Source organism: Grampus griseus, assembly GCF_964374135.1.
Source record: "Grampus griseus genome assembly, chromosome: 2".
In the NCBI taxonomy this organism is placed as follows: domain Eukaryota; kingdom Metazoa; phylum Chordata; class Mammalia; order Artiodactyla; family Delphinidae; genus Grampus; species Grampus griseus.
Window position 1 is genome coordinate 49,577,584 of NC_139018.1, and position 12,647 is coordinate 49,590,230.

General features: G+C 45.2%; 1 protein-coding gene across 9 annotated transcripts in view; it reads left to right on the forward strand.

Annotated features, from left to right (window-relative positions):
- The first annotated feature begins 209 nt into the window (after positions 1 to 209).
- The window catches only part of NIN (ninein), a 104,928-nt gene continuing 92,490 nt past the window's right edge, over positions 210 to 12,647 (forward strand). For all 9 annotated transcript variants that reach the window (XR_014296334.1, XM_082647872.1, XM_082647873.1 and 6 more), the window contains exons 1-3: positions 210 to 273; positions 777 to 830; positions 8,983 to 9,186. Coding sequence is in view for 8 of the 9 variants with exons in the window: in XM_082647872.1 (XP_082503998.1) it covers positions 9,004 to 9,186 (183 nt within the window). In the remaining variant the exon portion in view is untranslated. The remainder of the gene's footprint in view (positions 274 to 776; positions 831 to 8,982; positions 9,187 to 12,647) is intronic.

The following is a 12,647-nucleotide window of genomic DNA, read 5'->3' on the forward strand; positions in this document are numbered from 1 at the left end:
CGGTGCCCAGCGCTCCTCCCTCAGCGGCCCCAGCTGCGCGGGCCGCGGAGGAGGAGCCGCGCCCGGGCCGGCGTCGCCCTGGCTCCTCCTCCCCGCGCGGGCCTGGCCCTTCCTCCCCTGCGTCCAAAGCTTCGGGTGGCCGCGGCCGAGCCGGGAGCCGAGCGCGCTGGGCGCGGCCGTCCCGCTGCAACTGCCGCCGCCGCCTCCGAGCCCCGAGTGCGCCCGCGGCCATGGCCCCCGCGGCAGCGCCAGGCGCCTGAGCCCCGGGACGCGGTAAGCGCGGAGCCCGCTCCCGCGGACCCCCGCCCCGCGGCCTGGGGGTGCGCGGAGGCCTCTTGCTGCCCCCGCGCTGTGGGCGAGGCCCTGCGCGCCCTGGCGGCCCAGGCACCGGAACAGGCTGGGGCTTCCCCTGCCGGGCTGGGGCCGGGCGGTGGTTGTCCCCGCGGGCCGGGAGCAGGGGGCGGCAGCGAGGAAGCGGGTGGCCCGGCGGCCAGCTCGGGCCGGGGCGCTCCAGGCTGACCCCGCGGGGAGGGGGCGGTGTGGGAGGCGGAGGAGGGGTCGGTCCGGGAGAGCGGGCCGGCGGGCGGGGAGGATGCGCACCGCAGCCCCCAGGAGCCGCGCTTTTGTGAGCGCTGGCCCCTTACAAATGGAAATGACGCTCGCGCGGGTCCCCATTCGCGTCCTTTTGAAGGACGCCCGCCCTGAACCCCGGCGCCGACTGCGAAGTATTGTCCCGCTTCTGGAGCCCTAACAAAGCGTCCTCCCCCGCTTTGCAGAGCACTGGAGGCAGGCGGCCGGCTGTTCGGGCGCAACGGAGAGGCCGACAGAAGGTAAGCGAGGACGGTGGGGGCCGAGAGAGCTGCTGCCCGGGGACACAATGGGGTGTCTGGGGTTTCCGGGGGTGGCGATGGGCGGGCGGGTCGGGGGCGCATCTGCATCACGCGTTGCCGGGGACCTGGGCGGCGCGCCCGCGCTCCAGCCGCACGTCGCCTCCCGGCTTTGCAGCGCAGCCGGGTCTGGGCACCTCCGCCACCCGCGTTGTCCCCGCCCGCGCTGCCAGCTGAAGGCGGCTACTGTGTGCTGGTCCAGGAGAGGACTTGAGTCCCGGGGTTGGGGGGGGGGGAGCAGAAAGGGTGGTTGTTCTGTTGCCTTGTGCCACCCAGGCACCCCTGTGACTGGGAAACTGGAGAGAAACCTGCCTGGGGAAACCCGAGGTGTTAGTCTGGGCTGTCTGAGTAGCGGAGAGCTGTTTGGACCCATTGTAGAAGGTGTCAGGGATCAAGGCACAGAGAAAGACTTTACCCAGTGCGACTACTAAGAAAGGAACAAAATGACGCTCGGCTATTGCCTGAAACCCTTGACCGCCAGACCCACGGAATGGAAGTGTGGAGTGTCGCGGCAGAAGCTTCCAGGGTTCCAGGGGCTGGGCTTCTGCAGCTACCAAACCGGTCTCTGACAAAAGGACAAAGCTGATGGAAACAGTTTACTGCTGAAAGCTCTTTCTGTGAAGCTGAAAGAGATAGAGATAGGAAGAGGCGATTTCCCAGCCTCAGCCCTGACAAACCGGGGCTAAGTCGGTGCAAGTAAAATGGAGCTGGAAAGATTGTCCTACCATGCACCTTGTTTCTAGACAACTTAGCTCTTATGAGATCTTCTGCTTTCTTTACTTGACTGGGGCAGATCCCCTCCTGGTGTTGAGGAATTCCTGAGATGAGCTTGCCATAGAACTTAACTCCTGAATTTGTGAAATCAAAATGGATCGCATGGTTGTCTTTTGTGACTGAGGTGGAAGCATGTTTTAGGATTAGAATCCTAATAAAGTCAACCGAGGCACATGAGCTAAGCTTCTGAGACCATGGAAGGTTCTCGATCCCGCTCCCTTAAATACATTAACATAAATGTATATATGTTTACTTGTTTCCTGAGGATTGACAATCTGCAAGGATATGTATTTTTTTCTGTGTCAGCTTAATTTTGAGTCTTCCCTAGTGGCTAACGTATTGGTAGCTGACCTGAAATATTGGCAGGTCTTGCTGTGGAGTTGAAGAGGGATGTGGAAATTCCCAGACTGTGTGTAACAGTGACATGACAGGCTGGCTGATAAAACAGTTTGCTGTGGTCTCCTCAGCTGTTGTCAGTGTCCTTAGAGAGGTGAAGTAAACTGCTGGAGAGTTTCTTTGCAGATGTGTTTATTTTCACCTGGTCTCTGGTGATTCCTTAGAGGAAAGCATTCTGAACTGCAGTATAGATAAAGTGTAGGACTTACGGATGTTCCAAATGGGTTGGACATCAGCAAAGATATTGCCAAGGCAGGAAAAGGCTTTACAGGGGGCAACGGAAAGGCAGCCATCGCAGGCACGGTCTTTGCAGTAAAATGTCAAGGATCAGTCATCTTAATAGACACTTACTCAGAATGGCATGGGTGTCTTTTTTCTTGCTTTTTTTTTCATTTTAGATATGTGGTGACCCTTAATATCAAAAGATGTTAACTGTCAGAGGGGGAGAATAGGGCTCCAGTGAATTTTGAACAGTCAATCTTAATAGACAACGTTCTTATCATAAGTCAAATGTTGTTCCAATAAATTGTTTTAAGTGTCACTGCAAATGACTTTGTATACTATCATTTCACCAATCTTGGTGCTTCCATTTTATGTTGATAATGAAAATACATTTTATCAGTCTTACATTGATAAAGGGTTGGCACATTTAGCCAGATCATTTTAGAGGGATTCAAACAGCCTAAAGCTTTTTCAGGAGGTTTATTTTTATAGGTGCCAATTCATTTGTAAGCCAATAAATTATGTGGTTTGAATTCTGGCTATTGAACTTACATCTGTTGGGCAGGGTCTTCTGGAGAGATTTACTGAAGCTTGCAAAAAGATATTTTTATCCTATTCACAAATAAAATAGAATTTTTAAAAGATTATGGGAATATGCAAGTGAGCAACTTTATTTGAAATCAGGACACTTTATTGCAATTTATATCAGCAAGTAACCATTTATTCAAGCTTCTAGATACAAAAATGATGAACTATTTATGATCTAATCCTCCCTTAAAAAGCAAAGTTGGGAAAATACTGTTTATAGATATAGAGAAGTGCTTCATTTTTATACCCCAGGGAACGGTAGTCAGAGCTGCAGGCATTCTAAATTAATTAGAGTAAATATGGCTCAAGAAGTGAAAGTTGTTACAAGCTGTCTCTTTTAAGAAAGTAGCAAAAGTGCAGCTGTTTTCTGCTTCCGTAATTTTACTTAGTAGCTGATTACAGGTTATTGAATCTACCATGTGCTAACCTAATGATTTTATTCCTCCAGCCATCCTGAGTTAATGACTTGATTGGGTAATCCACCTAGCTATTAGGTTTAACAAAAGCTTGGGTTTGCTACATCATTCAGGGTGGTAAAATACTAAAGCTTGTTTATGTTTTAGAATAAATGCTAGTGGGATACCCTTAGTTAAATTAATTTTTTCTGTAGCTAGCAAAGGTTGTTATTTTCTTTCCAATTTAATATGATTCTTTTCCGGTGTGGTGGCATTTAAGCTTTTGTGTTATATTCTTACACTCTGATTTTATTCTTGCTGATACTCTTGTGCTTTTAGTATCCAGCTAGAAGTGAGGTGCTATCTGAGCAGAGAGGAGGCTATCTGACAGTAATCAGTTTGATGGGCAGCAGTTTTGGGCAGAAATATTCTATTATCAACACATAAATGGGGACAATTGCTTTTTCTATTAAGCTTTTGCTAAACTTGAATTTATTCTCGTCACTATTTCACGTTGTGCTGAAGTTAGTCCAAAACAGTAAGCCTGGAAATCTTTGCAGCAAATTCAAGTGTCTGCAAAAAAGAGAAGAAAAAAGAAACATTTTATTTTGACTATTGGCCTTATGAGGCTCTGACTTGCCAAACGGTGAAAGCTAAAGGCGTGAATGAAAAGCTTTGCCAAAGCAGAGTTTGTCCATGTTCATCTCTTTAGTTATAAAGTAAATTAGTCACTTGGTGGTCACTGCCTGGACTGTGGACCCTCAACAGCTATGTCTGAACACAGATCCGAAAGCATCTATTATGATACCCAGGGAAAGCTGCTGAGCCAGGAGGGGCATCCAGACATTCCTTGTAGCTGTTCAGCTGCTAGACCATCTGGAGGGGAAATAAAAGGCCTGGGCTAGGGCTCTGGCATTGTGTTCATTTTATTATTTGGTTTTTCCTTGCCAGACTTTGTCTCCTTTTCACTCCCTTTGGCCCAGAGCAGACGTCCCCTTTGGCTGGTCTGCCATTCTTAGAAGCTCCTTTCTATACCTTGGATGCTGGAAAGTTCACAAGTTCATGGATCCACTTCATGTGGACCTTATGTTGGGGACTTCATTATCCCAGCAGCACCTCCACCTTGCTCTTTTCCGATCCCAGTTGGCACTGTGATTTCATCAGCCAGGGCTGCCAAAGGGAGCACAGTGACACCAGTCTCTGATGGACTTCCCTGTCAGGGTCTGCTCATTCTGGCAGCCTTGTTTTGAGTTATCTGGAAGGAAAATACTCTGAATAGTTCTTATTATGGGCGGTTGTTGGGTGGTAATTGTTATGATTAATGGCCCTTTGCATCTGCCTCTTATTTAACCATCCCTTGTTAGAACTCCAAAATATTGCCCACACTGGCCCTTTTATTCCAAAGGAGTCATGAAGGCTTCTGGCAACTTGACTGGGAAGGTAGATGGTGATGAGAGGCCCAGGTTTGTGGCAGGCTTTATAAAACTGGAATTGTCCTTGGCAATTTGAAGGACGATTTATCATTCAAAACCCAACTTCCTTCATCTCTAAGGAAGATTCCTGTCACTGGTGAGTGTCAGCTAGGCTCTGACTCTGGAAAGCATTGAATTGCACAGATTAGACATGCTTAAATATTTATGGGGGGAAGTACTTTAACAATGATCAGTTTCTGGACTGTGCCCATTATCGAAGACACAGGACTCTTCATAATCATATTTATGTAAAAGTGCTTGTCTTCTTTGCCTTTAAATCCCAAAGCTACTTTAGAAAAAAGAGAATGCTTATTCTGTGTATCCTTAGTGTCTCATAGGCTATAATTAGTCAATAAATGAATCAAGGCACATAGGGAGGAAGGAACCCCACCCCTCCTCCTTCCATTTTGGAGGAGTTTAGTTTATGGCCACCAAGTGTTCCATGGTCATTTCTAGTTCTTGTTACCGTACAGCTGGTTAACACATAAAAGTGGAGCTAAGTGATTTGTCAATGATACCGTTCCATGGTCCCATTCACGTGTTCTGTGTGCATGTGTAGGACTAAGAGATAGTATAGAGTCAGACCAGAGTTCAAATCGCGCGTCCATGACCATTATTAGCGTTGTATCATTGGACAAGTAGCTTAACCTTGCCAAGCCCCAGTTTCTACGTATTAAATGGGAATGTGAGATCTCCTTTAAAGAATTAGGAGGATTAAATGAAAGCATTTATGCTAAGTACTCAGCATAGGCCAGACTTAGAGTAAATGCTCAGAAGTTTAAAAAAAAAAAAAGTGTCTTCTGAACTTCCAACTATATTTCAGGCTTTCTGCTTTAGTTTGACATTAAATTTATCAATAATCTGCCTTTGAAGACTGAGGAAGCACTGAACGTTACCTACTACTGTTACCATTTAGTAATATGATATGGCTTATGTTTATAATATGTCCCTCGCCCATTCTTGCTTTCTGGGTTATGGTGTTCCACAGCTCCTGTTTTGCTTCTAGGAAGGCAGATCTATGACCTGTTGATGTATGTAAGTTACCCCTCGTCAGTTTACCCCTCCTTTGCAAATCGCAGGTATTTTCTTAGTTGTTTTCTCAATTCCCCTCTTGTATCAGCTTTCTCTGGGATTAGCCGCTCTTGCTTGCCATATTTAACCCTGAGAACAACCTTCCAGATGGGTATTATTATTCTCATTCTATAAACAAGGGGACTTGGGAAAGTATTTTAATACAGATTCTCCTCCAAAGTCATATCCCATAACAACAACAAAAATGCAGCTGAAAATTGAATCCACTGGCTTAATGACTAAATCATAGAATCAAACTTCAGATGGCTCTACGTGGTACAGTCTGGCAGTGGGTGCTCGCTTTCTACTTATGCCTGGATATGTCTAAGACTGAAAATGCCTTTGAAAAGGGGTTGGATGGGGAAAGTAGAGGTATGCTTGTGGAAGAAGTAGGTGTCTCAAAGTCTTCCTATGCTCATTTCTGTAGCGTTCATTCAGGGTAAGTTTCCTTGTAAGGAACCTCCATATCCTAAGTCAGTCCATGATGTTTTACTGAGTCCCTGGTGTGAAGAACAGACTGTACTATGCATTTGGGGGAAGCTATAAAAGAAATTGAAATTGTGAACCTTGCCCTTCAAGAAATTTCTGCCAAGTGGGGAGAAAAATAATTCTTGCACATGAAATTACTGATGAACGTTTGGGGAATAAAATCAGCCAGTAAAAATGCCTTCTGTGCTAGAAGAGTACTGACAACTTGTCACCATATGTAACGTCTTTTGGATGTTTCCATATGATCATTTGTTCTCCAGCGGTGGGGCCGTTTTCCCTGTTAAGTCAAAAGAATGTTTTACTAAGCACAGTTCTTGAGAAGCAGGGAGATGAAATAAAGAGATAACAAAGGAAAGTTGCTGTGAAATGAAAGAGGTTTGATTTAGTGGAAATCCAATGACCTCCCAGAGAGCAGGGCATGATAGCGTATCAGATTCAAAGCCGTGGATAAGATTGGGACTTCTCAGTACGTTGTGAGACTTTTTTTTTTATATTGAAGTACAAATGAACTTATTTACAGAACAGAAATAGACTCACAGACATAGAAAACAAACTTATGGTTACAGTTACCAATGGGCAGATAAATTAGGAAGATGGGATTAACAGATACACATTACCATTGTGACCTTTATGGTCCTCTTTCATTGGTTTAGATGGACAAATCCCCACCCCTTAAAATAATTATTAAAAGGGGGAGTGTTAGAATTCTTTCACTTTTGAGTTTTTCTTTTTCTTGTTTTTTTTTAAATGTAAAGTCAAGCAGAAGCAGAATAGTCTTGCTTTTCTGACGTTGGTCAGATTGCAGCCCAGGGCACTGTAGAACTCAGAGAGTGAGTCTGAGAGCTGTGGCAGCCCTGAAAATCCCAGTGCATCTTGGGGATTCTCAGCAGATCTTAGGTGATGATGAACTGGGTGGATGCTAAGTGAATCTCATTAGCTAAGCCTTGGCCCTGTCTAAATTCCTAACTTTTGAGGCTTTGCTTAACACCTTGGCTTTTCATTTCGGATGCTTTGTTGTTTATTTAGCACTCTCAGGTTATTTTGTAAACATTTACGTGGTGATTAGTTAACCCAACAGACCAACCCTGGGAAGGCAGCCAGAGCTAGCAGCACTGTAATAGAAAAACTGATAATTAGGAGAAGAGACCTGGGAGGCCAGGAGCCTGGACCAGAACATTACCTCTTTGCTTTAATGAGTGGCCCAGCTGTTTGGATCCATATTCTGACTTAACTTCATTCTGCTGAAACCCTTGGGATAGTCGTTGGCTCTGTTTTAGCTCGTCATGTTTTGAACAGTTGTCTCTGAAAAGAAAGCAACCCAGCTTAGAGCAGCACGGATGTGTTACAGAAGGCTCGCTTATTTTCAGGTCTGGCCGCGTTCAGCATCTTAACGTGTGTGGTTCCCGTGCTGTAATGATCTTCCCTGTAACATCACCTCTAAGTTAAGAGTTTTCTGACCCAGGACTCGGTTTAGTTAAAGGTGTGCTTTTAAAAGTAGAGTGTTGGTTGCCAGGGACTAGGGGAGGGGAAATGGGAGTTGCTGGGCAGCGGGTATAGAGTTTCAGTCATGCAAGATGGGAAAGTTCTAGGGATCTGTTGTACAGCAGTGCGTGTGTAGCGAACAAATACGGTACTGCATACTTAAACTGTTGTTAATAGGGTGGGTTCCATGTTATGTGATTTTTATCACAATAAAAAATTATATTGGCAAGATAAATACTTTTTTAAAAAGGTGCTGCTTTTTATAGTCAAGGGGCTGGTTCTGCGAGCCTTGTTTGAGCTGGCTGAGGTCACCCTCTCAAGGGCATACGTTCTGTTTGGCTTCCATTGCATCATTGTGAAGGTACCTTCACATGCGAAGGTTTCAGGCTTCCACTGGAAAACCCAACACATTAAAAGTGAATTATTGTGCAAGCAAAAAACCAGATTTCATTCTTCAAGTATTGAGGGACCTAGAATTTTATGATATATATTTTTAGCAAACAAGATTCTGAGAGATATTGATGACTCTGTGTTTTCACAAATCCCATGAAATGTGGAAACATGGAAAGTCTGGGGTTAGGGTGGATCAGAGAGATGGAAGACCTATTAACCAGGAGTACAGAGGGGAGACTGTCTAGGTAGTGGAGGGTCCTGAGATGCTGTGTGATTCACATGTGGTCTGTGGCTCCTTCGAACCTCATTGAAAGGCTGCAGTTGTGTTTTCCCCTTTCTCTAGGCAACTAAGCATTACCTAAAACTCCCTGGGGCTGAAGCGAGCCTCAGGGAATACTCTTCCTGTCACACCTCATGTAATTGCACCAGTGAAGTTAATTGAGTTGTTTTTTGAGGAACTCATGTAAGAAGTGTTTGATCTTATGTAAACAGGGAGTGGTTTTGTATCAGAAGTATTCATGCAGTGCCTCTTTGCTGCAGCCCTCCAGTCTGACTACGGTGGGGGGCAGTAGGCTGAAGAAAGAGAAGGGAAATGCCTTGGCAAGTTGCAACATCTGGCAGGTCCTCTGGAGCGGGAGGTGTAGTGTTACCTCCCCTGCTGACCCTCACAAGGTCCCGATGGACCAGCATGAGGGGACCGGGACACACAGAGTGTTCTTCCCAAGGGGCTGGCAGGGGTAGGAGTGGCTAGTGGAGGGGCGGTGGCAGGACTCCAGCGCTGCCACCACCCATCCCCCTCTCTGTCCCGCACAGGTGAGCGCTGTGGGCGATGGGATGGATGAGGCAGAGCAGGACCAGCATGAGGCCCGACTCAAGGAGCTGTTTGACAGTTTTGACACGACGGGCACCGGGTCCCTGGGACAGGAGGAACTCACCGACCTTTGCCACATGTTGAGCTTGGAAGAGGTGGCCCCGGTGCTGCAAGAGACGCTGCTTCAGGACAACCTCCTGGGCAGGGTAAGGCCTGGGAAGAGGCGGGGTGGGGGTGGGGGGTTGGGAAGTGGGTGTGGTTTCTGCCCGGGCGCTGGGGGTGGGGCGAACCACAAGTGTTGCAACTTGTTTCTAACATCCTGGAGGTGTGTGCTCTTAGCTGTTAACCTGATAAACAGAAAAAAGAAAAAGGAAAAATTAAAAAGTAATGGGTGTGACTTAGCAGCGAAGTTTGCTCGGGTGATGAGGGCCCGCTTTAATTTGTGCTCTGGAATGAAGGTGTCCTCTGAGCCTCTCAGCTGAAAAGAGAAAAAGGTAACAAGAGGATGTTTTCCGGTGCTTTCCTTATTCTTTGTGTATCATTTTATGGACTCCACACTCATCAAGAGAGGGGGCTGAGATTTCCATGGAAGTGAAGGAAAGTACAGTAAGAAAACTGCCATTGCCAGGAAGAGCAGCTTGCTGTTACGACTTTCACTCCCCGTAAAGCTATTTCTCGTGAGGATTGTTCCTAGGGTAAAGTATTAATTAAACCTTTCACCCAGAAAATAAGACAGAAGGGTAAGTGCAGTTTTACTTAAAACCCAGCACGACTTGCTTCCAACAGGGGTGTGCGTGTGTACTGATACTAGCTTTTACATACGAAAACAAATAGTCACGTTCTCCCCGTAGATCAAGTCACAGATGAGTAAGAGGTGAGAAGGGGTCCTTTTTTCCCTCTTGCTGTTAGTGGGAAGGATGTCTTGACCTGACAGTGTCTTCAGTTCTCATAATTAAAATTGAGAGCATCATTTGTATGGCTTTGAGTTGAATCTTGCTGCTGGTGTTTTGCATGATGAGAAGGAAAAATGGGCCGTACTTTTTGAGCTCTGTTGCTGCCATCGCTGATACTTTGTAGACGTACGTTTTTATCACGTGGTATAAATTGAGGAAGCAGCTGTGAAACTCAACTTTATTCCAGTGACCAAACTTCCTTTTCTTCATTTCATTTTCACTGTCTCTTAGCTGAAGCTTTGGGCAGGTGGCCTCAGATACAGTGCAGTGTATTGGCTCTCTGTGATGTGAGATGGACGGGAGTGGCGATCATCCTGAAGCTGAATGATGTTCTTGGGGGCCTGGCACTGTGGAGGTGGCATTTAACAGGGCTCACACTTAAAGAAAGTGTGAGTTTTTGTAAAATTAGAACCATTTTTGGTAACTTTGGGGGCATTAGCTGCTTGTGAATACCCGTGATCCCTAAAAAAAATGCTAAAAATCTTGCTTTGAAAGCAATAGAGATGGGAGCTTTGAGAATTAAATGATTTGCTTCTCATCGTGTAAGGCACTCCAATGTTTTCTAGTTCTGCCTCAATCTCAGAGACTTCGGGGAGCCAACAGAGTAGCGTTTCTCCCTGTCGTCCTTGGGGATCTCAGTCCTTTGGGTATCTGAGGAAGAGTATCAAAGTGGGGATCTGTTTTCACACCTATTAAAGCCGGAGAAGACATGATACAACTTCAGGTTTCCTTGAGAGCCAGTGTAAATGTGGAACCCGCTGCTGTAAACAGATTGCTCCCTGGCAGCAGATCGGCAGCTTGCTCTCCAGATGCCACACATCCTTGCCCTCCTTTGGCAGACTAAAACAGGGGCCCAGTTATCGATTGATTCGTTAATGACTTGACACTACCAGCCCGCCTTTACGTTTGCTCTTCGCCTGCGAATAATGAATACCTAAGTGGTCTATAGCCTGATATTTACTTAGTGAGCCAGTGATAAAAGTTAAATAGATGTATGCATATAGATTTCATGGGGGAGGTCCCTGGTGGTTGTCTTGAGAGCAGGGTTGGCATGAAGTAATGCACTACTGTTAGATTTGCATTTTCTATGAAACTGAATTATTCTCAGATGATCACATAAACTGGGCCATATGCTGTTAAGATACTCTGTATGGTCTACAATTTTAAATTATAAAGAAAAAAATTTCCTTAGACTTCACTGGAGAAGTCCAAGTTCTACCATCTTGATATATTGAAGAGGAATCATAAGTTGTAACATTATAAAATTGTAAGCTGTTTCTAATACCAGCCGTCTTTCTTCTCTTTAGATGGTATTTATAGAAAAATATGTAAGAGTTAGCAGTTTGGTTTCATAAAAAGGAGAAAGAAATAACAGCATGACAAACCTAAATATATTCATCTATTCGTTAATTCAAAAAATATGTATTGTGTATGTCCGGTATGTCAGCATTCTAATGGTCTTATGGTATGAGTGCAACTTATGTTTATTGTAAACTAAAGTTTTCCATTAAATTGGCTTTTGGAGCACATTAGTACCCATCAGCCTCCTGGATGCTTGTGGTTTTAATTTTGTCTTTTATATCATAACAAGTATAATTTTTAAATAAAAGAAAACATCTGAGTTTTACCTCCTTTGGTATTAAGCTGAATTAATCTTTTTTGTTGAAAAAGAAATAAGGTAAAAAGCATTTTCTCCCTCAACTAAGAATATTATCTGTTTATTTTTTATCTTAAGATCCATCTTTCATAACTTCCTGTCCTTTTTTTTTTTAAAGCCTAATGTTTCTTATGACAGTTGTCAAGGAAAGTAACTTAAATCGACTTGCCATTTTCATGCATTTTACTAATGGGCCATTTACCCTCAAATTAATCTGTCTGATCTTGCTTTATAACTTGAAACCATATTCCCCTGAGCATGGTGGTTACCCTGTAAATGTTTGAAATGCCCAAAGATTGCGGATCACTGATATAAAGGAAAGAGGACATTGCTGGTAGGTGTTTCCTACTAGGTTATCAAAAGAGCTCCATTCATATCTTTGTCATCAGTTGAGCACCTGTCAGGTGGGTCAGACCCCCAAGACAAGGGATTCCTTGAAACACTGAGGAACTTATAGTCTGGTCAGGTAACATTCCTGGCAGGTGAATTGTACTGGGAGTAAATACTACAAACATTTAAGAAAGGGAACCGGGCTTCCCTGGTGGTGCAATAGTTGAGGGTCCGCCTGCCGATGCAGGGGACACGGGTTTGTGCCCCGGTCCAGGAGGATCCCACGTGCCGCGGAGCTGCTGGGCCCGTGAGCCATGGCCACTGAGCCTGCGTGTCCGGAGCCTGTGCTCCGCAACGGGAGAGGCCACAACAGTGAGAGGCCCGTGTACCGCAAAAAAAAAAACAAAAAAAAACCAAAGGGAACCATGTTAGCTCACTTATTGAACGAAGTTTCCACCCAAGCAATTAATTCCAGTTGTAGTTGCTTCCTGTTTATTGTGCCTTTTAAAGGAAGTGTTTCCACATGCCTCTCTATTTCCTTTATTAGAAATAAGAACCTAAAAAAAAAAAAAAGAAATCAGAACTTAAAGGTGATAATTTACCTTGGTTTTGTTGAAGCCTTTATTTAGTTAGGTCCAGCTTTAGAAATACATTTTCCTTTCCTTATTGAGTACACTAACTTTGAGACAAAGCTGCCTCCCCCATCCCCTGAGCTTCCCTGCTCTAC